The 25512-nt window shown below is 37.1% G+C and overlaps 1 protein-coding gene across 1 annotated transcript; it reads left to right on the top strand.

The window, feature by feature from the left end:
* The first annotated feature begins 1860 nt into the window (after positions 1-1860).
* On the top strand, positions 1861-24488 carry Got2 (glutamate oxaloacetate transaminase 2). The gene is made up of 9 exons (XM_083139259.1): positions 1861-2032; positions 5983-6139; positions 8304-8432; positions 10463-10684; positions 17336-17492; positions 18239-18337; positions 19654-19819; positions 22119-22269; positions 23741-24488. The coding sequence occupies exons 1-9, from the start codon at positions 1944-1946 to the stop codon at positions 23861-23863; spliced, it is 1293 nt and encodes a 430-aa protein (XP_082995385.1). The 5' UTR covers positions 1861-1943; the 3' UTR covers positions 23864-24488.
* Positions 24489-25512: the final 1024 nt, after the last annotated feature.

Here is a 25512-nt window from a genome sequence, read left to right as displayed (position 1 = left end):
TGCATATGGCCTTGAACGACTGAACAGCATCAGCGAATCACAGACGTGCGGCGTTGCCTAGTTCAGAACCTGTTTCACCTCGCTCAACCACACTTTCTCTTTTCCGTGTGAGATTTCGACATGGCACCGCTGCAGTGCGCTGCTATTGGCTGTCGCCATATGCAGGAGATTTGACGCGCACTCCCCGGCGTCTACTCACAGACAGTATAATCCTCTGTGGGAATTTCTGGCGTGTCATCGAAAGTAAAATAAAGAAAGTCAACGGAAATCGGCACTAGGCCACACCATCTTGCTTGCCCCTCTTATTGTATGCTTAATGTTACGAACAATTTATTTGCTATTTACAGATTTTTTTCAGTTTGTGGTAATTTGCATATTATAATTAAATTGGTGTTTTACGAAATTAGGAAATATTATGATTTATCTTGAGCTCTACATGTTGAAAACCAAAGAACCTAAGAATAGACCACAGACAGGATAGCCTATGTCATCTGTAATTTAACCATCTTCCTGCAGAAGACTATGAGCTGGCCATACAAAAATCTATGGTTAGCAAAGCCTCATGATCTCTGTCAGAGAGACAATTTTCACAGTCAACGCGAAGGTTCTCTCAGCAAAAGGACGTCATCCGAAGTACATTTGCGTGGCGTGCCTAGAAATTTCGTAAAGGAGGCAGATGAATATAAATTGGCTGTTGTTATGGCTTCTTTTTTAAAACAGTCAACCTCATATTTTAACTTCAGCTGACGTAGAGAAGCAATATCGAAAATCAAATCCTAAGTGACATCAACGAGTAATTATATTTAGCAAAAGAACTGTTTCCATATTTTGTCTCTAATAAATGTAGATATTATATTAATTCTATTACACCCCCTAGAAGAAAGGTCAAGTAGAGGGTGTAATAGTTGTGTTCTTTAGACAACTGGAACTGGGTATCATAATATCACGATTTTTCTCTCTCCATTTGCATTCTCATAAATTTCTTTCTTGTGACAAAATCGGTGCTCGATACTATTCTTTAGAATAGTATCGAGTATAATGGCGATAAGATTCCTCTGCACTAAGTTTGTAAGTGAACATTAGGTGGGCAACTGCCCCACCCGTGCGCACGCCTATGTACATGAGATACTTGTCTGCCTTTACATGTATAACTGGCGCCTGTGGCGGCCATAAAGACACGTTGTTTGTTAATAATCCTGCACTGAAGTTGATCATCCAAAGTGATTCAACAAGTCCACTCCTTCATTGTAAAACTTTAACAAGCACCTTTCTTGACGATCGTCGCACAACTGATGAAAACAAGTGCTCGTTTCTTACTTCGTATGTCGGTGAGTCTGTACTAACTGTCCTAAACCGGACGTTTCAGAGGAATCGGGCAGGATGTCACCAACGTTTATGTTTACATTTTTAACATGGTCTATATTGATTGATTGATTGAATTGGTGTTTTAAGTCCACTGTATGCACAGTAAGGCTAATCGGGACTGGACCTACAGTTTAAAGTGGGATGCGAACCACTATGTGCCTCCACCGGGTATCGAACCCGGGATCCCTTGATTACAAGGCGACAACGCTACCACTGCGCCATCGGAGAGGCCTAACATGGTCTATAGATGAACTCCAAACCAACTTGTAAAGTACTTATTATCCTTATATAAAAATTCCCTATGCAGGCTATTAATTGTAACCATATAATTTCACGGTGAGTTAGAGCCCACCCTCGCTCACCCTATGGCTACAGCCCAGGTTTCTCGCGCGACGCGAGCGCATGATGACCAGGCAACAATAGGCGACGCAATGCTACATGTTGCCTGCACCTGTCTTATCTATTGTAGTGACATCTAGTGGGTATTTTTTGTATCATTCTATAATCTATTCTGCTGTGTGTTGGCGAGAAACAAGGAAAACTGTTCGTAACTCGAGAAGGCCGTAAAGTACTTTGAAATGGCAACACCTTTAAAACTGGTGTCTTTTTCAGCTAATCTGTTAAAAAGCAACCAAAATGCATTGTGTCCTTCTGTATGTCGAGCCAGGTATGCCTTATGTTTAGCAAAGACCTGTAACTTAATAATAAGGTAGTCTTGCAGAGACGTCTCATGTTCCAAGATTTTTCTGTAAATTTAAATGTTACAGACGTCTTAGGCGAAGTTGTAGATACAAATTACTTAGTTCTTATGCTTTTTTTAAGAGTATTCTACTCTTTTTGTATATAATATTTGCCAATGTCATTGACGGCCTTTGAAGGTCAAAGGCGAAATATGCGCAAGTATAAACGGGATAATACATCACATACAACTCGCACTCGACTATCACGTGGTGAATACATGTTAACTACACCGCTTCGCTACATAGTAATGGGAAAGTGCATGATGAGCGGTGCTAAGATAAAATTAAAAATAGCTACTAAGTGGCGTCGATGTTACAATGTTATTTTAGCTACGTATAATAAATTGAAAATTAATGGTTTAATTATTATTATACTACATGATATTACCAGTGGCGTATGCAGAGTTCAAGACCTGGGCAATATGTAGTGTTTGAATATAAAAGAAACTGCTGGATGAACAGAAAGGGGACAGGTTTAAAATTTTGTTTGTGGCTGGAAAAGTCGAATCTTCCATTTGAATAGTCATAATTTGAAGTTGCTGCTCCATACCATAAGAAATACACGGGGTTTTGTAAATACTTGGAACGAGTTTACAATACCGGACCACTCTCCAATTTCTATGAAATTTTGCCTACTCACTAATTGTGAACTCCTAATCACGAATTTGCATGTAATAATTGGCGGTCGAGTATGAAAATCGAGAAAAAACTAAATAAACTATGTTTTCTTAACGTAACTTAAACCTACCATAAGAACAATAGCTCCAAGGAAGACGCCATTTTCCCAACATGAAGAAATCAACAGGCAAGACAAGATATAGTTCTCTTAGCTAAAATATTATTTTTTCTTTGTATTTATGCTAATGGAACCTAACCTAACAGGCCTAACCTATCCTCGTAGGCATTCCTCGTCTGACGTCAGCAAGATTGTTGTGCGTAAAGGAAGACCATTAACAAATTGCGAAAGAAAGATGGTTCCGAATTGCTGTGTATGGACAATCACCGTGGTAAATCGCAAGGTTATTTTACAAGTTTTACACGTAAATGTACAATTTTAACAAGTGACCACCAAATATGAACTACAAATACGTCATCAGGACACCGAAATTAGTAAGTAGGCGACATTTTATAGAAATTGGAGAGTGGTCTGGTATTGTAAACTCATGCCGATTCTAACCAAAGAGTTCATATCAACATGGGTCCGATTTTGAGATAACTGAGATATGAACAGAAATAAAAATGATGTAGGAAAACGTAAACAAAAACAGTAACAAGTAAAACATGGCAATGTAATGGTAATTGTGTAAGTAAATATGAGAAGGGACATGCTGATACTAATCTTTCTTGCATGAATTTGTGGTGTAGCAGTAATTAGTACACAATAATTAAGTAATGAAGCAAGCAATAGGGGAGACCGGGGTAATTAGAACATGGGGTTATTGGAACATGTTAATGTAGAATAATTTAAAACGAAAAGACTGGTGTAATAACATTTCATACCTATGTACCTACACTAAACCTACATGCAGAAAATTTGTTATTGGAATAACTACACAAAAGTAAGTTTTATTTGACTTTTATTATACACCTGCAAAAATGATGTGATGCATGCTTGGTGTTTCTCTGCTTCTGCATATACTGGATGTAAATGAAAGAACCCTTTCAAAATTTTCTTCACCCCTATAATAAAACATAAGGGCACACATCATTTCATGTGAGTTTGGTTGTCTATGGGCAATTTGCCTGGTTTTTATAAGCAAAGTTCTTATTACCCCAAAAATTTCTGCAAATGGGTTATTAGAACATTGCGTAATTTGCTTGATTTCGCTTGGGTATACTAGATTGTACATGCAACTATTAGAAGTTTTTTCTTTACTACATTGTAGAATGGCCTGTAACCTTTCAAATAAATCATAGAACACTGATTTTCATTCACACATATTTGCTTCACAGCTGGGAAATTGAACTTTATGAAAAAAAAATGTTAACTTGGGATTTTATTTAAGCAAGCATTGATAACTCCAGAAGAAGTAGAGCTATTATGTTCAAATTTGCAGGGTAAATGGGACATTTATATATGATGTTTGTATTACCCCAACAGCAATCTAAAGCTATTCAGTTGAAATTTCTAACTTATGTTCCATTAACCCCAAATGGGGTAATTGGAACAATTTTATGGTGTCATGACAATTTTTTTTTTGGACGAGTATTTGCAATGCAGGTATGGTCATTATTTTTTTCAAAAATATGCAAAAGATGTCCTTTTAAATGGTAGAAATTTTTAAAAAATCCATCAGTAACTTTCTGAGTAATTTACAGTGGAACTTCTACAGGCTGTTTCCTGTTCTAATTACCCCGGTCTCCCCTAAATGTAGAAAAATTAAATGTTAACACCTCCTGGTCAGTACTCACATGAACGAATGTAAGGACGGAAAAGGCCACAGAAATGATAGCAGGTCACAGCAGATTCTCAAAAATACCATCACAACAACAATGCACTTCTGAGCGCGTCGGAGGACGTCTTGTGTTGCACTACACAGTTCCCAATGATGTTTACTAAGGGGCCGTGGTAGCTACGGAAACAACCCAGATAACAGCATTTCACAAATGTGCACGTGTTCCAAGTACACACACTCACAGCACTGCAGGTAAGACCCTTCAATGAGTAACTCATGTGCTGCCACCTTTTGGCCATCTTGCGAAATTGTCAGGGAACATTATGGTTTACTAAGGGGCCATGGTAGCTTGGTCGGTACGGCGTTCCACTACCAATCCAAGGGTCGTGGGTTCGACTCCCGACCAGGGCCCGGAATTGTTCTGACGGTGGAAGAGGCTCTGGCACCTATCCAGCATCGAATAACAGGAGTATTTACTTACACAATTACTATTACATGGCCATGTTTTACTTGTTACTGTTTTTGTTTACATTTTTATTTCTGTTCATATCTCAGTTATCGCTCAAAATTGGACCCATGTTCATATGAACTTTTTCGCTTAGAATCAATCACCCATACTACCAGTTCCCAAAGTATTGCCGCTTCCTCCCGGAACACCCTGTATTTTTTACAGATTGTATCTAGCTTAATAATCAATTTTAAAAAAACACTTCCACTTGCAAACATTTGGAGAAATTCGTACTTTCTTCTACAATGTTACTTTTTTTAAAGTAGCATCACCCATTCCGACAATATTGTGATAAATGCGCACATAGTATGATGTCACTCTTAAACTGTAAGTTCAGTCATGGTCAGTCTGTCGAAGCCAGGACCTGAAATTATTCAAGACTGATGGAAAAGGGGGGGGGGGGGGTTAATTCTCACAGACAAATACGTATATTAGCCATGGTGGTCTAATCGGTAGGGCATCCAACTGCCATGCGGGAGACCCGACTTTGATTCATGGGGTGGGTGATCTAAAGTTTGATTTTTTACAGCCTTGTCCCTGTATAAAGTGGCTCTGGGGCTGACCCAGCCCCAAATCAAAAGGTACATGAGAGGTAAAGGTGGCCAGATTGTGGTGCTGATCACATCACCTCCAAAATAGCAGAGATCGAAAATGTTGGACCCTACCCCCACATCCCCTAAATGCACCTTCATGGCATATTTTTGTTATATTCTTAACAACAAAAACTCTCTACCCTCTGAACATTTTTGGTGGGCAGGATTATTTAGGACAAGATTGTTGGTGGGGTAAAATCCCCCTATAATTTCCCACACTGGTCGGAATGAAGTAGACCTAAAACAAACTTGGACCGTGAAAGGGTTGTGATGTGAATTTCAGTATTTTCTCGAACGTATAATACAATTTAGTAACAGTAGACCTTCACAGTAACATTGTCTTTAAAAAAATTAATGAAGGTAATGTTCAATAATTTCAGCACATGGTGGCAGCAGGTTGAGATGGGTCCACCGGATGCAATCCTGGGTGTAACAGAAGCATATAAAAAGGATAGCAATCCCAAGAAGATTAACTTAGGTGTAGGCGCATACAGAGATGACAACGGCAAGCCTTTTGTTTTACCCAGTGTCATGACAGTAAGTGGAATGCACGTGCGGGTGTGTGTGCATGCAAGCTTGTAATCATGCCTTGATTCTGATTTTACTCTTGTCTTTCCTGCAGCACTACTTTTTATCTTAAGAACCACTTATTTGTGTAAACTCTCTTGAGTAATGATAAGTGCTCTTATCATCCACGTACGTACACAAGGCAATCTGTGTTAGGCAACACTGAAGTGTTGATGTAATTCAGATATGGTATTTCTTCCTTTTTTATTCTAAGTGTGAATTGGCTGAATGTCAAAAACTGAAAATGAATTATGAATTGTGCTGCAGCTAATTCAAGTTATGAGCACTCAAACTTCAAGAAGAATTATTCATCTTGTGCCATTCCTTCATTTTCATAAGTTTTTAATATCCTCATCTCCCAAGTAGCCAAATGGTTATCACACTCACGTTTGGTATAAATGATCCTGGGTTCAATCCTGAGTTAATCTTAGGACAATTAGGCAGCTTTTCGAAATCCAGGAAACAGCAGCTCTGGGGCTTGCTGTGACCATGTTTCACCCATCTTGACTGTTCAAGGACTGTTGCATCACGTACTTGAGTTTTTATTAATATGCTTGTATTGCAAATTGCAGCACTGTATTTGGCATCAACAGCCTAATGTTTGTCCACAGATGACTGTGTAAAGTACATTGAAAGATCAGTGTGCTACCACATTGGTTACTGACCAAGTCAAGTGATTGACTCACAATTTAGACATTGATGTCCTTCTTCAGTTTCATTTAACCATCTTTCGCCCTTATCGCGATTAGCTAATGTGGCAGAAAATAAACTTTTTAGTGATATTGATATCAGAAAAGTATCAATTTGAATCCAGTCACTGATGCTGTTCAAGAATATAAATATCTCGCACAATATATAGAATGTGGAAAATTAATTGCTTCACGGAAACTTGCCCACTCTCCTCATGCGACAGGGCTATGAGAGTCTTGTAAGGTGCTGAGCATGTGATGCAAGTGAGTTTTTTTTGCAGACAACAGAAAATACGAAAATAGCATGATAAAACACTCTTTAAAAATATGAGCAAGCTTGTGACTCCCATCTTGTTCTCAGGACTGGGTTATGATGTGATAGCTTGCATGGGGGTCATTCCAAATCAGATCATACAGGAAAAGTAAGAGAACCGTGGCAGTTTAATTAATATGGCTTCAGACTGCTACGCTGCAGACCCGGGTTCGATTCTCAGAGTGGGTGATCTGAGGTCAGAATTTTTCTGTCCTTGTTCCGGCATAAAGCAGCTCTAGCGCTCACCCAGCCTCAAATCAATGTGTACCTGGGGGCAATCCTGAGTGCTAAGAGAGTCTGGAGGCAGAGATTGAGAATGTGGGGGCCCTACCCCCACATCCCCTATGATGCTATATGCATGAGGAACTTTACATTACCTTACAGGAAAAGTAAAAAATGCAACTTTACTATCTTCAGATTTGCTATATTTGTTCACTTGGTCTTTATGAAAAATGAAAATTTTCAATATTCTTGGACACCTATCAGACAAAAAATTGGAATCATGCATTCGTTATTGATGACCTCGTTGCTGATCACTCAATGGTTATGATTTGTTTAAACCTTGCATTTGTCTCAAGATATAAGTGAACTTGCTTGGGATATTTTATGAAATTTTGAACGAAAAATTTCCAAAAGAAATGTAGGGGGTCGGTTTCAAGATGAGCTTCACCATGAGCCCCACTATGAAAATGAATGAAGATTGCTACACTCATAGCATACTCATAGCAGGGAAAATTATGCAAGCAACACTTCATTGTATTCACGAAAGTCTTCTACTCCTGGGAAAAATAGATAATGCTCCTGCAGTGAACAACACTAAGCTGCAGTCAGCAGACATTCAATACATGTTGCTAAATATGTGCCTGCCACCTTGTTTGGGAAGCATTGGCCTGCTTTCAGTTGGCAAGTTGCAGAAATGTAATAATGAAAAGAAAACTTTGGTATGATTCATTTTCTGAATCAATCTATAGTCTATAAAGTGTTGCACTGTGGAAACCAGCTCCAACTTTGTTGGTTTGTTACTTTCTAATAGAAATTAATAAAACATAGTAATCGATCTAGTATAGTTTTATTTTCATTTTATTTGTAAGGTTGGCATTCATGTAAAATTTAAAACCATTTTTATTCTCAGGCTGAAGAACGTATGAGAGAAAAGAAACTGGACAAAGAATATGCACCCATTGCAGGAAACGCAGAGTTCTGTAAGCTGGCAATCAGCCTAGCACTGGGTGACAATAGCCCACAGCTATCTAGTGGCGTGGTGAGTGTTGATTGATGATTAATATTAGTCAGTCATAGTACTAGAAATATATTAGAATGAGATTGATGAATCAGTAGAATTGTCAGCCAGTGATGACTTGTAAAATTAGATAATTTTATGTTAGTGTGCAGTTGAGCACAAAATTCTTCGATTTTCCTTATTCTGTATTCATGATTCATCATTATCCATTTTGCAGAGATTCTGCCATTTCTCTTGTTACTCTTCTGCTTGGAAATTTATCCACTGTATTTTTCTACATTTCTTCTCCATGGTAACTGTCGTTTTAACAGGATCAAGAGATAAGCGAGGTTTCCAGGTGTGGGTTGGAGGACGTTGGCACTGGCATAGTGCAGCTTTGATTGCCTAGGTGGCAGCACCTTACACAACAGTAACCTCTTGTATGTCTACACCACCTGATTCTTGGTCTCTGTATTCTTGTAATTTTTAAGCTTCTAACATTTTTCCATTGTTTGTCTTAAGAAACTTCAACTTTACCACCCAAATCATTTCTCATCCTTTTTATTGTCCAAGTTTCCAAACCACATGCTATTATTAGGACCTAATGGACATGGGCCCTTATGAACAATGAAAGGGCTCAACTTATAGTGATTCAGGGTGTCTACCAGTCAAGAAATTATACTTGTGGTTAAGAATTTTTGCTATTTTTTATAGTATAGTGAATTTACATTGTTATATTATACCTGCACTGTGATTTGATAAAATTGAATACAGTAAAACCTCATTAATCCAGACCCCAATAAGCCAGACTTCGCTTAATCCGGATAGGCAAAAGGCAATAAAAAAAAGCAGAATGCAAGGTTTTAAATGTGGCTAGAAGTCAACAAGAGAACTTCCCAAACAACTATGCCCTTTAAATACACCATAATAAATGTGTTTTATTGCTATAAATGGAGTTTTAATGCACTTTTTACTGTTCTTTCAGTTAATCCGGACTTTCGTTAAACCGGTTACCTTATCCCCCCATTAGTCCGGATTAACGAGGTTTTTCTGTATTTGCAAAATCTAGAATTGTATTAAATTGTGGTTTAGATTTGTTCACTTTTATTATTAAGAATTGCATTCTTGTATGCGTGAAGTTTTGTAAAAATATTAATGAAGTGATGTGGCCATTCCCCCATCCAGGATGAAGTCTGAAGCATTAATAATTAAAGCAGGTCTAAATCTCTTGTGAAAGTACAGCTTTCATCTTAACTGTGCTTGCGGTAGGGGTTTTTCATTGAATAAAAATATCAATTTTCTTAATTTCCAGCTATACCTATGTAGGAAGTGATTAAATAAGAAATGTTAAGAAAAATGAAACAAAGGTCAAGAAAAAGTCAAGAATTTTGGATTTGTTATTTCGGTAGACACCCTGAGATCAAAAACACGGAATTATTATTATTAAACCAGGTTACACTTTTACTGTCAATAAAATGTTCCTTTGTGCACACTTTAAATGCAAATGGTGCCATATTTCACATCTGTGAAACTAGGCATGGGAACCACTGGTTGTTACAATTATGCTCAAATAGGCTGAACTAATAGCAGTGTTGATACAGACTACCAGTGGCATCAGAAAGTATCGGCTTAAATTTTTTTAGTGATACTGATCACCACTTTTCTGGAGTTTGCAAAAATGCCACTCAACTCATGTGGAGTCTAATTATCATGGAAATTATGCTAATTGTGATATTTTCTGTTTTTTTCATATTAAATACCAGATATTTTAATATTTCAGAGTAATTCTTTGAATATTTTAACTCAGCTGGTAAATTAATGCTTATAGTTGCAATGGAATCCCCACATTAATATTAATAAAATTTTTCAACAACTTTTAATTCTTACAGTTTATCAAACGTTGATATCGGTACCAGTGAGAATTGGTAACATTGGTTCAAAGTGGTATTTTGTCAGTCCTTTGTTCAAAATGTTAAAGTATATTGTGCACATATCATAATTCTAGTCAAAGTACCGTATGCTTATGCAGTAATTTCTGAATACATTTTTTAATGAACTTTTTCTTTTCCCAGAATGCAACTGTGCAGGGTATATCAGGTACCGGAGCTCTCAGGGTAGGAGGAGCCTTCCTTGCTAAATTCTTCCCAGGAAATAAAGTGGTTTATCTTCCGACACCCTCTTGGGGCAACCACACACCAATCTTCAAGCACTCAAACCTTGATGTAAAGCAGTACAGGTACTACGACCCCAAGACCTGCGGATTTGACTTCCAAGGAGCCCTGCAGGATATTGCAGTAAGTTGATGTTTCATTATCTGTTCTATTTCATTTCCCTCTGTTAAATGAATTGTGACAATGGGATGAAGGATGATCATGTGAGATAGATGAAGGGACAAATGCTAACACAATGGTCATTATATGTATCAATATAACTCACCTCACAATCCTACCCAGGTCACCCCATTTATATTTGACACTATGTACTAACATCACAAATTTCATTGCCATGTAAATACATGCTCTGTGGTATGTATTTTATACAGTGCTTGTTTTCTGGCACTATACAACGGTATGCTGTACCGGCACCTTTTTGTAGGTGACAATAAAACTAACGATATTGTATTGTAACAAATGAAATGTGTATGTTACTACATAGATTCACAGTATAAAGAGTATATATACGTGAGTGAGTATAATAGTCGTAACACTCCTTGCAGATGACATTTCGCGAAGCTACGCACCGAAGACTGGGCTTTCCGAACATGTTTTAGAATTGAAACATAAGGTTAGAAAAAGGGAAGTGGTAAAGAGTTCATAAACAACCAGATAGGAACATTCTCGAGGCAGCAAATATTTATGTTGATGGGGGAAAAAACTAAATAGGGATGACGGTAACGTGGATGAAACATGGATCAAAATGTTTAAACAATGGGAAAAAAACAGTGAAGAGTCTGTTAAATTCCTTGTCACGCCGGAAGTGACTCGCGCTGCTTCAGAATCTGTGGAGTTCACATTGGAAGGGATGTAGCACTTGTACGCTACAGTAGTCATTCATTGTATATGGTAGTATGGGTATACCGTTCTTTTAGAATTATCTCTTAGCCTACATGGCACTTTTAACGTCATGTAATTTTAAATTGTATATCCCAATACACTTTTTTTTACCTAATCCTGGATTTATTTTTACATATATGACGAAGTATTTTATTTACTGAAAAGAAATACCTGAAGAAGCGAAGCGTAGCTTTGCGAAACGTCGTCTGCAAGGAGTGTTACGACTATTATACTCACGTAAGTTTTTTATACTGTGCATATATTTAGTGAGTAAACACACAAATTTTAGAATGTATACTACATAGATTCACGATCATTTACAAATATATAGCACAACATTTTGAATAATTCTTGTAATGAACAGAGTAACAATAATAAATCAAATTAGAAAGTACCGGAACCTTTCTCCCCATGAAAAAACCCACTGATTTTATAGATACTGAAACCATGTTTTTGGTGTGACATACTGGTAAGAATTTTGTAATGAAAGAAGTAACAAGACAAAAAAACTAATAAATGTTTAAAGATGCATTATGGTCTTGCTTCTTTTTCAGTTTTGTTTAATCCCTTGTAATTTCTGAAAAGCATCCATTAGAACAATGCATAATGTTTTTCATTCATTCATTCATTGTTTTCTGCCTAATTGGCAGGTTTTTCACTGCAATCTCCAGCTTTCCCTGTTCTCTGCCTTACGCTTCGTAATAGCATACGACCCAGTTAATTTAATATCATCCATAAGCTGATATCTCTTTCTTCCACGGACTTTTCTTCCTTCAACCATTCCCTCCAAGGCATCTCTTAGCAGGCAGTTTCTTCTTAGACAGTGTCCTAACCAGTTTCTTTTCCTCTTCTTGATGGTCTCCAGTATAGATCTTTTTTCACCAACTCTTTTCAGTACGGCTTCGTTTCTTACCTTGTCCGTCCATTTTACATGCTCCATTTTTCGCCATGTCCACATTTCAAAAGCTTCGAGTCGTTTCTCTTCATTTCTTCTCAACGTCCAGGTTTCTGCACCATATAGTGCTACACTCCACACAAAACATTTCACTAATCTCTTCCTTAGACCTATGTCCATGGGTCCACAAAAAACATTTTTTCTTCTATTGAAAGCTTCTTTTGCTATTGCGATTCTCATTTTCACTTTTTGGTTGCAGCTCATGTCACTGCTTATAGTGCATCCGAGGTACTTGAAGCTATCCACTTGCTGGATTCTTTCACTGTTTGCTCTCACATTAATATTCCTTGGTTTCCGGCCTATAACCATTGCCTTTGTCTTCTTTACATTAATCTTCATCCCATACTGCTCACAGCTGCTGTTTAACTCTTCTAACATACTATTTATGGTTATTTCATCCTCAGCGAATAATGCCATGTCATCAGCAAATCTTATGCAGTTTATTCTTCTTCCTCCTAATTTGACACCTCCTGTGCCCTGGAAACAAGTTTTCACTATATCTTCTAAATAAATATTAAACAAAGTAGGCGATAGGCAGCATCCTTGTCGTACTCCTCTTCCAATTTCACAGCCTTCTGTCATTTCGTCTCCTGTTCTCACTTTAACTCATTGATTCATGTATAAGTTGCTTAGAAGTCTTCTCTCTTTCCAATCTACACCAATTTTCTTCAGAATTTCTAAAAGTTTAACCCAATTCACTCTATCAAAGGCTTTCTCCAGGTCTACAAATACTACAAACACCTCCTTTCCTTTCCCTAAATATCTTTCCCCAATGGTCCTCAGTAAACCAATTGCATCCCTTGTACCTCTTCCTTTCCTGAAACCAAACTGTTCTTCCTCTAACTCGCCACTGATCTTCGAGTATAGGCGTCTGTTCAGAATTCTTAGAAGAATTTTTGCCGAGTGAGATATCAAGCTGATTGTCCTGTACTCAGAACATTTTCTGGCATTGCTTTTCTTCTGCAGAGGAACCAAAACAGTCTCCGTGAAATCTTGTGGCCAATCCCCTTTCTCATAGATTTCATTGCATAAGTGCAGTATTTCTCTTTTTCCATCTCCCAGGCATTTGATAAGTTCAACAGGAATTTCATCAGTGCCCGTTGCTTTGCCATTCCTCATTTCTTTGAGTGCTTGCTCAAATTCTTCATTCAGGATATAGTATCCTTTCTCATCGTCAGGCACGTCGTCTTCATTTTCTACATTCAGACTGTCTGGGCGATTCTCTTTCTGGTAGAGCTCTTCAACGTACTTTCCCCACACATTCGATATTCCTTTTTTGTCTGTGATTTCACATCCTTCCTCGTCTTCTATCATCCACATTCTTTTCCATTTCTTCTTTTGGAAGCCCAAGCAGTTTACTTCACGATACATCAAGTCATACCTTCCTCTTTTTTCCAGTTCTTCAATTTCTTCACATTTTTGTTTCATCCATAGTTCAAATCCGGGAACTTTTCTAACGGTGGAAGCGGCCCCGGCGCCTACCCAGCGTCGAATAACATGGGTACCTGGGGGAAACCCTGGGGGGTAAAGGCAGTCAGGGGCGTGATGCTGATCACATCACCCCCACTCACGACCGGATCAAGAAAGTGTGGGGCGTTACCCCCACACCCCCTATACGCCTTCATGGCGTGGTGCTATGCACAGGGGAACACTTTACCTTTTTTTTTACCATAGTTCTTTTGCCCTGTCAGTTTCTCTTCTTAGCTGGTTATTCAGTATCTTGTAATTACGTCTTCCCTCTTCTGTATTTACATTCTTCCATTTTCTCCGTTCCTCCATTTTTTCCAGCATACTTTCAGTAATCCATGGTTTCTTTGCACTTTTCCTTTCCCTGTAGCCTATTGTTTCACCCACTGCCTTCTGTAAGCAGCTTTTTATTCCATCCCACATCTCATCCTTATTGTTACAACTAGCTTTAAACTTATTATAGTTTCCTTGGAAATGTTCTGCAAATTTTTGTCTTTCGTCTTCTTCCCTTAGCTTCTCTAAGTGGGGTTTCTTGCTCACCTGGTTTTGGGTTATCTTCTTCAATGTAAGATTGATTTCTCCTATCAGCAAGGTGTGGTCTGAATTAATGTCAGCTCCTGGCAATGTCTTTGCATTTTTCAAACAAATTCGAAATCTTTCTTGTACCAGTATGTAATCTATCTGGTATCTTTTACAATCTCTTGGACATATCCAGGTGTACCTCCTTCTCTTATGTTGCTGGAACAGTGTGTTTCCAACAATTAGGGAGTTTCTTTTACAGAAATTTACCAGGCTTTCCCCTCTCTCATTTCTCTCGCCTAATCCATATCTTCCTACTGTACTTCCATCCTGCCTTTCTCCTACTACAGCATTCCAATCACCCATTACGATAATGCACGAACCCTTTCTCTCTTTTTCCATCAATTCCTCTATCTTCTCATAGTTTTCCTCCACTACTTCTTCTGACAACCCACTATGTGGCATATACACTTGAATTAACACTAAGTCTTTCTTCTTTCCTTGAAGTTTCACCATTATAATCCTGTCATCCACATAACGCACTGCTATAACTTTATGTTTCACACGTGGTCCTAGCACTATTCCCACACCACGGTTTCCTTGTTGATCACCTCCAGAATAAAACATCTTGAACTCATCACTCACTATTTCACCATTTTGTTCCCACCTCACTTCTGATATTCCCATAACATCTACTTTGTTTCTTCTCATTTCTGCCTTTAAGTTTTCTAGCTTTCCCGACTGTAACAGGGTTCTGACATTCCACGTTCCAATCCTTAATCTTACCTTCTGTTTGCTTCTCTTTTCCCCATCAGTGTCCTTTGTCATAACGTGTCCTTCCCAGACATCCCCCTCCCGGACATCCGAATGGGGGGCTAGTTTACGTCCGGAATATTTTGCCTTGGAATGACTCATCATGATTGCAGTTTTTCTAGGGAAAAGATATATGCGGTAGCTTCCCGTTGCTTTCCGCACACCACTCTCTCTTTCGCATCTTGAAAGATCCCAGGGGGCCCCAACGAGGAGGTGAGGAGAGTGGATTTGACTAAATGAGCCCTCCGGACTTCACCGAAATTCACTGCACCAAACGTATGGTGTTTGGATATAGGTTGCATATCAGTTCCATCAGGGTTTTTGACTCAAGGTCGAGAAATCCCATTTAGCCTTTGCCCCCCCATAATGTTTTACGGATGTAATAATGTAGCATATACGTAGAAATATGCTGCCAGACATGCCATATTGTAACACTGAATGAAAATATTGGGGAGGACCCACTTACACTATCTTAAAAAGTAAGGTAAAGTTCCCTGTGTACATTACACAATGCCTTGAGGTCACATTTATGGGTGAGGAGGGTAGGGCCCCCCAGGTAAAGATGCTGGATGAACCCCAGAGCCACTTTATACAGGATTAAGAGCGGACAAGTTCCAACCTTAGACCACCTACCCCGGGAATGGAATCTGGATCTCCTGCATGGCAGTCAGGCACCCTATTGACTAGACCACTGTGGCTTCTTACCCTATCTTAACCCTACTAATACTTTTTGTTTGATAATGTAAAAAGCTGATAGGGAATTTGTTGTTTGTTCACATGAAAATGTAGGTTTTGATAAATTGATTTTTTTATGAATGCTTGTTACAATTTTTCCAACATCTTATTCTTCTATACATATATAAAAATGGATGTATGTGTGCATATATGTATGTTTGTTCCGGCATAACTCTCGAATGAGTGGAGCAATTTCAACCAAACTTTTTACACATATCACTTACAATGTGGAGAGAAATACTGTGGGGGTAAGACACCCCTGGCACCCCTAGGGGTGGGGATGGGAAGGGGTGACATGTAAAAATAATTTAAAATGACCGATATTAGTGTGGAATCCATAGCTTTCGGGGTCGCTAAAATGAATAGTGACACTTCCAATGCCATTCAATTTATTTATTCTTGCTCCTGGAGGTGAAATTAAAAATGTTCTTTATAATCAAGTTTTGAGTTAAATTAATACTACTGGGTGAGTCATAAGTCTCCATACAAATAGTGAAAATGGTGACTAATGTTTATTTTTCCTTTTCAGGCAGGTGAACCAATGAAAAAGTGATGCCACTAATGAAGGAAGAACGGATTGACATCATTCTGTTGGCTGGGAGTGGTACCACCCGTTATGTAGTACATACATTCAATGCAACCTACAGAATGCAGATAACCCATGACACCGTGGCTTAACTTATCAGAACTCTGCTCTACGGTCGGGATCGTCATCTGTAAGATGTTGCAAGAGCTTCAGCTTGTATGGGTGCCACTCGTTCACTTGCAAAATTCGCATGACACTGCTTTGGCTGATTCCAATTTCCGCAGAGAGGCGTTGGGTCCCCTTTGTCGGACTCCTGGTCATCGCTGTCAGCACCTGCGTTACCCTCCTTTCATCTGTTGCTGTCTTTGGTCTTCCAAGCCTGCTTTCGTCGGCGACGGAACCTGTCCTTCTGAATTTCTGATAAGTTTGGCCATGGTGTCATGGTTTTCTGCGTTCTGTGAGTTGCATTGAATGTACGTGCTACATGACGGGTGGTACCACTCCCAGCCAACAGAATGATGTCAATCCGTTCTTCCTTTGTTAGTGGCATTGGTGCACCTGCCTGAAAAGGAAAAATAAACATTACACACAGTTTTCACCATTTGTATGGAGACTCATGACTCACCCTGTATAGTGAATTTGTAAAAGATTTTACTTTATATGTAATTTGTATATTGTACTTATACTTTTAAATTAGTTACATTTTACACTATAGTTAGAATTCATTATTTTCCTGTCTAATAGAAGATTGGGATAAATAAATACCCGGGCAATGCCGGGTAATCAGCTAGTTTATAATAAATACTTAGTTTTTGCCATTATGTACATGTAGTTTGAAAAATGTGCACACTTCTAAATTGTAACATTCTCTTTACAGAAAATTCCTGAAAGGTCAATAATATTGTTGCATGCGTGTGCACACAATCCAACAGGTGTAGATCCAAAGCCAGAACAATGGGCAGAAATGTCCAAAGTGATAAAAGATAAGCAGCTCTTCCCTTACTTCGACATGGCATATCAGGGCTTTGCATCAGGTAAGTTCGTGGTGTTACTGCAGGGTTTCCGAAATGACGTTGAATGTATGTAACTTTTGTCTATAAAGCGATTAAGACATGAACCTTGCACTGGGTATTAACGTTGTCTATGTAGATATATTTTTTAACCATTTAGCAAGAAAATGATCCTTTACATGAACGTTCAATATGGGGTAAAAGTTACTAAGGTGTACAAAACTTTTTGCGTGAGGTAAAAATAATTCTAATAAAAGACAGCCATGGAGTAATGTAATATTTTTTGATGGTTGGTGTGGGTATTTATCAAAATGCAAAAAGAACGATAAATTTTCATGCATTTTAATGGATTCCCGACAATTTATGGGGTTAATTATGACATATTCACTAAAAAGTATATTTTTTGGTATTATGAGGTGTACTGACAACGTTGATCGTGTCATGGAGCAATATCAGGTGTACCTGACATCTGGCTATGGTATTCAGTCAATGCCAAGATGAAATAAAAGATTTGAAGTTTATTGTACAAAATCTAACTGTATTCTTGTACATTATCTATTATTCAGCAGTATTATGATGTTCAATGCCACATTTGTTAAATTTTAGTAAATACTCATTGTATTTTCTTACTTTGAACATGTAATTTTCATCCATTACCAAAATATAGCCATTCACTTAATTTTATTACATGCTCAAAGATCATGCAGTTGTGTTTAATATTATGTAATTCATTGTTTTAGAATATTTAATATTTTTTTCTGTATTAACAGGCGATGTAGACCGAGATGCAGCTGCTGTTAGACTTTTCCTAAAAGATGGCCACCAAATAGCCTTGGCCCAGTCTTTCGCAAAGAATATGGGATTATATGGTGAGTGTACATGTGATACATAACACAATGAAAACTTGTTTATTGAATAATCCTGTTTATCTTAAACTATTTTCAGTATTTTTTTTTAAATACACAAGAACATTTTTCCAGTCTCAACTAACTTACCGATCATAAAGTGAGCTTAATACAAATTAACTTTGACATGACATAACAATGTGCATTTAATGTATTATAGTTTATTGTTTGTTGTGATATTCACTATTTTTTTATGTACATGCGTTTAATGTAATACAGTCAACTCTCGATTCTACGACCCCGGATATAACGACCCTCTGAAAGTAAGGACCTTTTTCCCGAGAACTGTGAAAAATTTGGAAAAAAGTTGAAAAACTGAAGGAAATCGGCTGAAAAATATGTTTTTTGCACTAATTTTATTCGCACTCATTTCCTTCACAAGAGCTCTAACGCTCGCAAGTGGGTCTGATCTAAAAATAGACACCACCACACCAAGCTTGAGTGATATCCAATAGCACTTGACCTCAACCCTCCCCTCCCCCAAGCATGCCAATGTTACATTGCACCCAACAGCCACTACCCAACATGCTAGGCTTGTTTTGCCATTTTGAATTCGCTTGTTCTTGGATACGCGAGAAGAGAACATCGAATGTGCTTGGATGTTATTTTAAATCGACCTTGACTTATTTCCTTATCCTAAGAGCTGCTGACATCTGAATGGGGGAGGGGGAGCAGCCCAAAATGACTGTGCTGGACATGCAGTCTTTTATGTATATGGCAATTCAAGCTCTTTCATCGATAAATACATCACATTGAGAAATTAGATAAGATCGCAGGAATGTTCCAAAATACAGATCCGTGGTGCCTGGAAGTCTGGACCATCTGTTCAGTTCTGACCTAGATTTCAGCAGGTCCCCGTGAGTGAGCAACTCTTGACCTTGTAGCTGGCAACTTCCGGTAACCGCTTTAATTCAAAACGTGTTGTTTGTTCCCTGTAACACTTCATATAAAAACGAAACTGTTAGAGATAATCAAAGCCACATAGGCCAACTAAAGATCGTCAACCCGCTTAATGATTTGTCATCCAAGCGTCCGCAAAAGTTTACTTCGATCTTACGTGCATCATAACTTTAGTTTCCCACTTCATACGATCTTATCATAGCGCAATGTGCTAACCACTCCACCATGGGGGCTGGCAGCAACCAAGTGATAGACATTGACCAGTTCAGCTAATTACTAAACAAGTAAAATTATTGTACGTGGGATTTTATATTTCTCTTTGTATTGCAGCAAGTTTTAAATGGTTGCAATAAATGATGTGGATATTTATTTCTCTACAGGCGAGAGAGCAGGAGCATTTTCACTAATTACAAATGATAAGGATGAAGCTGCTAGAACCCTTTCTCAGTTGAAAATCCTCGTTCGACCAATGTATTCTAATCCTCCAATTCATGGAGCGCGCATTGTGTCAGAAATTTTGTCCGACAGCAGCCTAAGAAGTCAGTGGTAAGTGTTTACATTGTACTGAGTTTATAACATACATCACAGTGTATATTGTGGCATTCCGTCACACACAAAATGTAAGCTTCTAGAAATGCGATTGGATTAAAATATTCATATACAGTTGAACCTGAGTTATACGTATCTCAAGGTGAAGAGAAAATAATATGTATAACTGAGAATTACTTACAAATCAGATTTAGATACCATGTCATATCAGTATTGAAATACTGTACTTGTATTTTGAACAAGATATACGTAATACAGGTTATTTCTGTCATAAAGTGGCAAATTAACGAATCTAAAAGTTTGATTCTTAAATACATGACATTTACACTTTGATACTGAAATACTACAGTGGAAACTACAGTTTTATAGTTTTACCACCTAATTTTAAAACATCGTCTAAAATAGCATTTCTGTTGCTAATGACTGTGCAAAGGTATAAGAGATGCCTAAATTTGCAGCTATTTCAGTTTTAGTTTTATTATGTGGATTAGCTAGCGTCCACTTCCGGAAAAAATTTACTTTCTGATCAAGCGTGTAACTTTTCCTCTCTCTGTTCTCCATGTCCGGCCAGTAGAAACTCAAAACTATCACTTCTGTGACATTGTTGTAGCTTGGTTACGTACAAATCAACTGTATTTTATGAGAATAAGTACGTATAAAACGGACTTATGTATAAATGCATTACGTACAAATAGTTTTAATTAACACGTTTTTAAATTATATTTTGCCGGTACCTACAGTAAGTTACGTACAAAACAGAATTACGCAGAACTACGTTTAAAGCAGTCTCAACTGTATTTATGAAGTACTTTGTGTTGTTTGCAACTATTGAAAAAAAAAAGCTTGAGTATGGTGATATAGCATCAATACATAAAAACATTAATGAAAGTCTGTTACATGTTTGATGCTTTAAAGGTGTAGCAAAGTTTGACTTCATTAGTTTGGGTAGCTTATAGGATACACATGCTAATAATTGTATGCGTTCACAAACATTTAAACCTTAATGTAATTAAAAACACTAATAATTTCCAGATTGATTAATTTTATTTACATGGAGTAGTACCACTTTCTTGGAATGCCCCTATTGCAATTGTGGATAAGGACCACAGTGCTGTGTTTTAATACTTGTTCTAGTTTTTAAAGACAGAAGTAAAGTGGATTGATATTGTAAAATTTAATCTAAGCGTGCATTCAAAGTTTTAATACATTAAATGAGTTGGCTGTTCCTTAAATCCTCGCATGAAGATTGTGAAGTTTATTCCCTGAAAATAGTCTTGCTAATTGCAGACATTGCATGTGTATGATTGCTTACAACTGCATGAAGCAAGATGCACAATATCAGTGTGTCTGTAACCACCCACAATAGAAAAAGATGATGAGAATGTTTTCCACTGTGCAGACTCTCCATAAACAAAACACTGCAACTGACACTGTATGCCTTGTGCATTCCTAAAGTCATAAGATAATTGGTCTTATTTTTGTTAGAATTGAGTTTTCTTATGAATTACAAACACACGCTAAGTTCCACAGCTCATACTTAACTTGAAGTCTCGTAACACACTTCCACAATAATTCCAAATGGAGAAAATCTATTGAGCACGTTTGAGTAAAAGAATCAAAGAATTTTCCTTACTCTATTGTACATGAAGTTATAAAACAGCTCAAACATTTTTTAATTGTTGACACCCACATTACATGGATGAAGAATTTCATAGTCGCTGGATTGATTTTGGAGGACCAATTCCTTGTATGGGTTTATAAAACACCATTCTTATGCAACTAGAATGTGTGACATTGTTGAATTAACCCTTTCGAGGGGGATGACGAAATATTCGTCATGCATGGGAATTCCCCAAGGATGAGGCTCATTTTAAGCAAAATGTAACATGTTAGAAAATGTTTTTTTAAAAAAGTTTTTTCCTTAATTTGATGGTTTATGATCTTGTGAATTGTAATACCAAAAGCAATGTGTTAATATGTACAAATAAATTTGCAAAAATAAATAAATAAAAATGAAAAGTTGTGGTTAGGATGGAATTATATGTGGATTTGAATTACTTGAATTACCATCAGAGCCCACTAGCAAATAAATGTATATAATACACACAGTATGAAACGTAACACACCATATTTGTTCTTCCACTTGTTGCTTCCTTTGTCACATGTGGCACGTTTCGGTGGTTTTGAAATATTCATACACATAAATCTTTGGTTGCGTATAGCTCCTAGATTAAAGTGGAAATATGAGAAGAATATATGTACAGATGCTACATAATGTTTACCTTCTGTTGTTTAGGCTAAAGGATGTGAAAGGTATGGCAGATCGAATCATATCAATGCGAACCCAGCTCAGAGATAACCTGAAGAAAGAGGGCTCATCGAAAGACTGGTCTCACATCACTGATCAGATAGGAATGTTCTGCTTCACTGGAATGAATCCACAGCAGGTAAGCGCATGATAACAACTGTTTTTGAGTAAGTTGTGGTTGTTTCAAATTGATATAATTTCTTTGGCTTCAGCTCTCTGCAATGTCTGATACCGGTGGCATTAGAATCACTAAGTAATGTAATTATCCTGGAAGTTATGAAAAATTTGAAGTTTTGCACCAAGTCAGTGCGAAAAGCTGTATTTTGTGATAACACAAGTGTTTTAATATTCTGATGGAATCCTTTGAAGCAAAAATATGGTAAATTGATGCGTATGATTAAAGTGGACTAATCACCCACAACTTTTATTTGTTACAATTTTTCAAGCATCGGTATGTGTGGGAATCTGTACAAGTATCTATTCAAAGTGATATCGGCTCAACCCTAGGTATTACCGTGCAAAAATAGTGTAAAGTTGGAATTTGTGAAAATGTTACTTCAGACCTCCAGAACTAATATAATAAAATTCCCATTTCTGTGCCAACCTAAAATGGCAGATTCAAAATGACAGCTAGCAAACTGCATTATGTACACCTAGATACTTGGAACCAATGGCATTTTAAAGAGAAACCTTCATAGAATGTAACAATAATAAGGGAATTGATCTTTTCATTGCAATTTTTAATTATCTTTCATAGTATGGAGATAATGAAATAAAATATAAACACACAGTTCTGTTAATTGTACACCAGAATTATGATAATTGACTAAAGTGGTAGAGACAGTATGCGAGAAAATGCTCGAGATACTTTGTGAGCCTGCAGCTCAGTAAATTCAGTATGTCAATGTCAATCCTAACAATTGTACACTCATGTTTTCCACGAAGCTGTTTTACATTATTTTTTATTAAACTTTCTACGTTAATTAATATGTACCCTTGAAATTTAATATTAATAAATAAATTAGGGAATAATCATAAACTAGGCTTGTTGACAAATATAAAATTTGGTTAAAATTAGTTGACAGCAATTGCATCTAATGAAACCCAATTAATCAGAATATTTCCACTTCAATGTACGTATTTGTTGTATGTAAATTGCTGCATAAACTAAATTGACCGTGGTGCCCATCTGTCAACCTCCAAATTTGGAGTCAAGAAGCAGTGCACCCCCGATTAGATTGTTTGATCCATCACCACCACTGTCACGAAAACATTTCCCTGTTATCACAGTTGAACTTGAAACCTGAACGACAGACCATCTGTCCAGGTAGTTGCTACCTTGGGCTGCAATTCGCAAACTTCAGAACAACCTCTTCTGGCCCCACGGTTGAGAAACACTACTAGAGAGAACCAAGTGTGGACTGCACCCTGTCATCAAACCCTACAACCAAACAGATAAGAATAATCCATCCCTAATACACAATATGGATTTGAAAAATAATCTTCAATTATCGAACCAAGAGGATGGTGGCATTGGCCATCAATATTAATTAAAATCCAATTTTGTGGATAAGTGAATATTTCATTTCAGTATAATAATATCTTTTCAGGTTGAGAAGCTGACAAAAGAGTTCAGCATTTACCTAACAAAGGACGGAAGAATATCAGTTGCTGGGGTAACGTCTAAGAACGTGGAATACTTGGCCCATGCTATGCATCAGGTAACGAAGTAGGCTTTGCAAGGAGAACGAAAGAAATTTAATTATCCAAGTGATGTGAGGTGCTTTGAACAGTTAGATATTATGTTGTAGACAGGTGCTACAGATATTAATGTATTTTTGGATCAACATTGATGCAGCGATATTAGTGACGACGTAGCATGGAAGTAATGCCGAATAGTGGCAACTTTTGCCAGTTGAAGGAACCCAGTGTTATGTATTGATGCATTCAGGAAATGAAATTTGCTACTAATTTTTATGAGTGCCATATTGGCATGCAAGTTGTAAATTGAAGTGATCACTATTAAATAGTAGAACAAGTAGCTATGGAAAGTTACCGTCCACCTGCTTTAAATCCGTAAATATAAGGAAATATTATGTACTTCAAAAACTATTAGACCACAGAAAAGGATGAAAATTTTGTATAAAATGAAATTGGAATGTCCACTTAACATTCTAGTAAATGGGGAAAATGTCCAATTACTGTAATTTGATCTCTTCAATGTTATGGAATGATTATGAGGGCTTGATCTGGTTTCTTGCAAAAGCTTGTAATTGTTTAATTATTTGCTGATTACTTGATGTAAATAATATACCTCAAGAAGAGTGTTTTAGTAATTATACACTTTGAATTGTACAAGCACAATGTGTGTGTGTGTTATTTAATTATGAAATATCACCTTGACACCAGTGCAGTGTTTGTTAGCACATTTTCTGAAAGTTGTGTAAATAAAATTTATACCCAGAAGGGTCTCAGTGTGTGTGAGCTTTTGGAGTGCTTTGTGAAGGTCTTGTCTTTGCTAATTTAGAGTGAATAATTATGCATACCTGTTGCAGGGATACAGTATGCTACCTACAATAAATTATTGTGGTTTTACAGGATGTTATCGACACTGAAGACTATTCCCCCAAGATTTCCATGATCCTCAATTTTTTTCGAGAGTATCCAATAGACAACACATTACCATTTAAAATTTATTTTACAATGTCATACTGACATTTCTCTTCATAGCCATACAATCCTCACCTTCTTTATGAGTAATAGGGATGGGACAAATTTATTGGTACCGGCCAATATAGGCATATTAAGTGTATCGGTTTATTAGTAAAATTACCAGTAATTTTACTGATCAGATACATGTATAAATTTCGTGAAAATTCTTTATAAAAAGCTTGTAACTTATTGCAAAATTTTCACATCTTGTTAATTTTGAATATAAAGAATTCATGTGTCAGTACAGTACAGTAAATATCTAAACATGAATTTTCTTTTCAAAGGCAAAACCCATTGCCATCACTTAGTTGCATTCATTGAGAAGGTGAATTAGCCCATGTTTCATCAAGGAAGCAATGTTATATTAGGTCAGTAGCATATTGGTTACAGGTATCAGCGTATATATTAAACTAACTTTTGTAAAACAAATTTTTGCAGCTTATAATTATGAATACTTGTTGTAATTATTATTATAAGCTAGCAGGAGTATATATTAATATATATGTCTGATTAAAAATTATAGATACTAGAGTTTGGAATCCAATTAAAAATTAACCAGTAGACCTACAAAAATGAGTTACATCAAAATTTAGCGTATTCATTCTGCGTTAACCCTTTTGTGCCGGTAGATGAAATATTTGTCATGCACGGAAATACCCCATGGACAGGG

This window comes from Lepisma saccharinum, chromosome 17 (genome assembly GCF_977018435.1).
Source record: "Lepisma saccharinum chromosome 17, izLepSacc3.1, whole genome shotgun sequence".
Lineage (NCBI taxonomy): Eukaryota > Metazoa > Arthropoda > Insecta > Zygentoma > Lepismatidae > Lepisma > Lepisma saccharinum.
The sequence above is the reverse complement of the archived record's forward strand: the minus strand, read 5'-3'. Positions and strand labels throughout refer to the sequence as shown.

What these genes read in the sequence shown, in the direction of transcription:
- Got2 (XM_083139259.1), top strand. Translation starts at nt 1,944, where the DNA reads ATGGCAACACCTTTAAAACTGGTGTCTTTTTCAGCTAATCTGTTAAAA. An exon ending in CCTTCTGTATGTCGAGCCAG is followed by an intron (nt 2,033 to 5,982) that starts GTATGCCTTATG and finishes CAATAATTTCAG; the next exon opens with CACATGGTGGCAGCAGGTTG. An exon ending in AGCAGCCTAAGAAGTCAGTG is followed by an intron (nt 19,820 to 22,118) that starts GTAAGTGTTTAC and finishes TCTGTTGTTTAG; the next exon opens with GCTAAAGGATGTGAAAGGTA.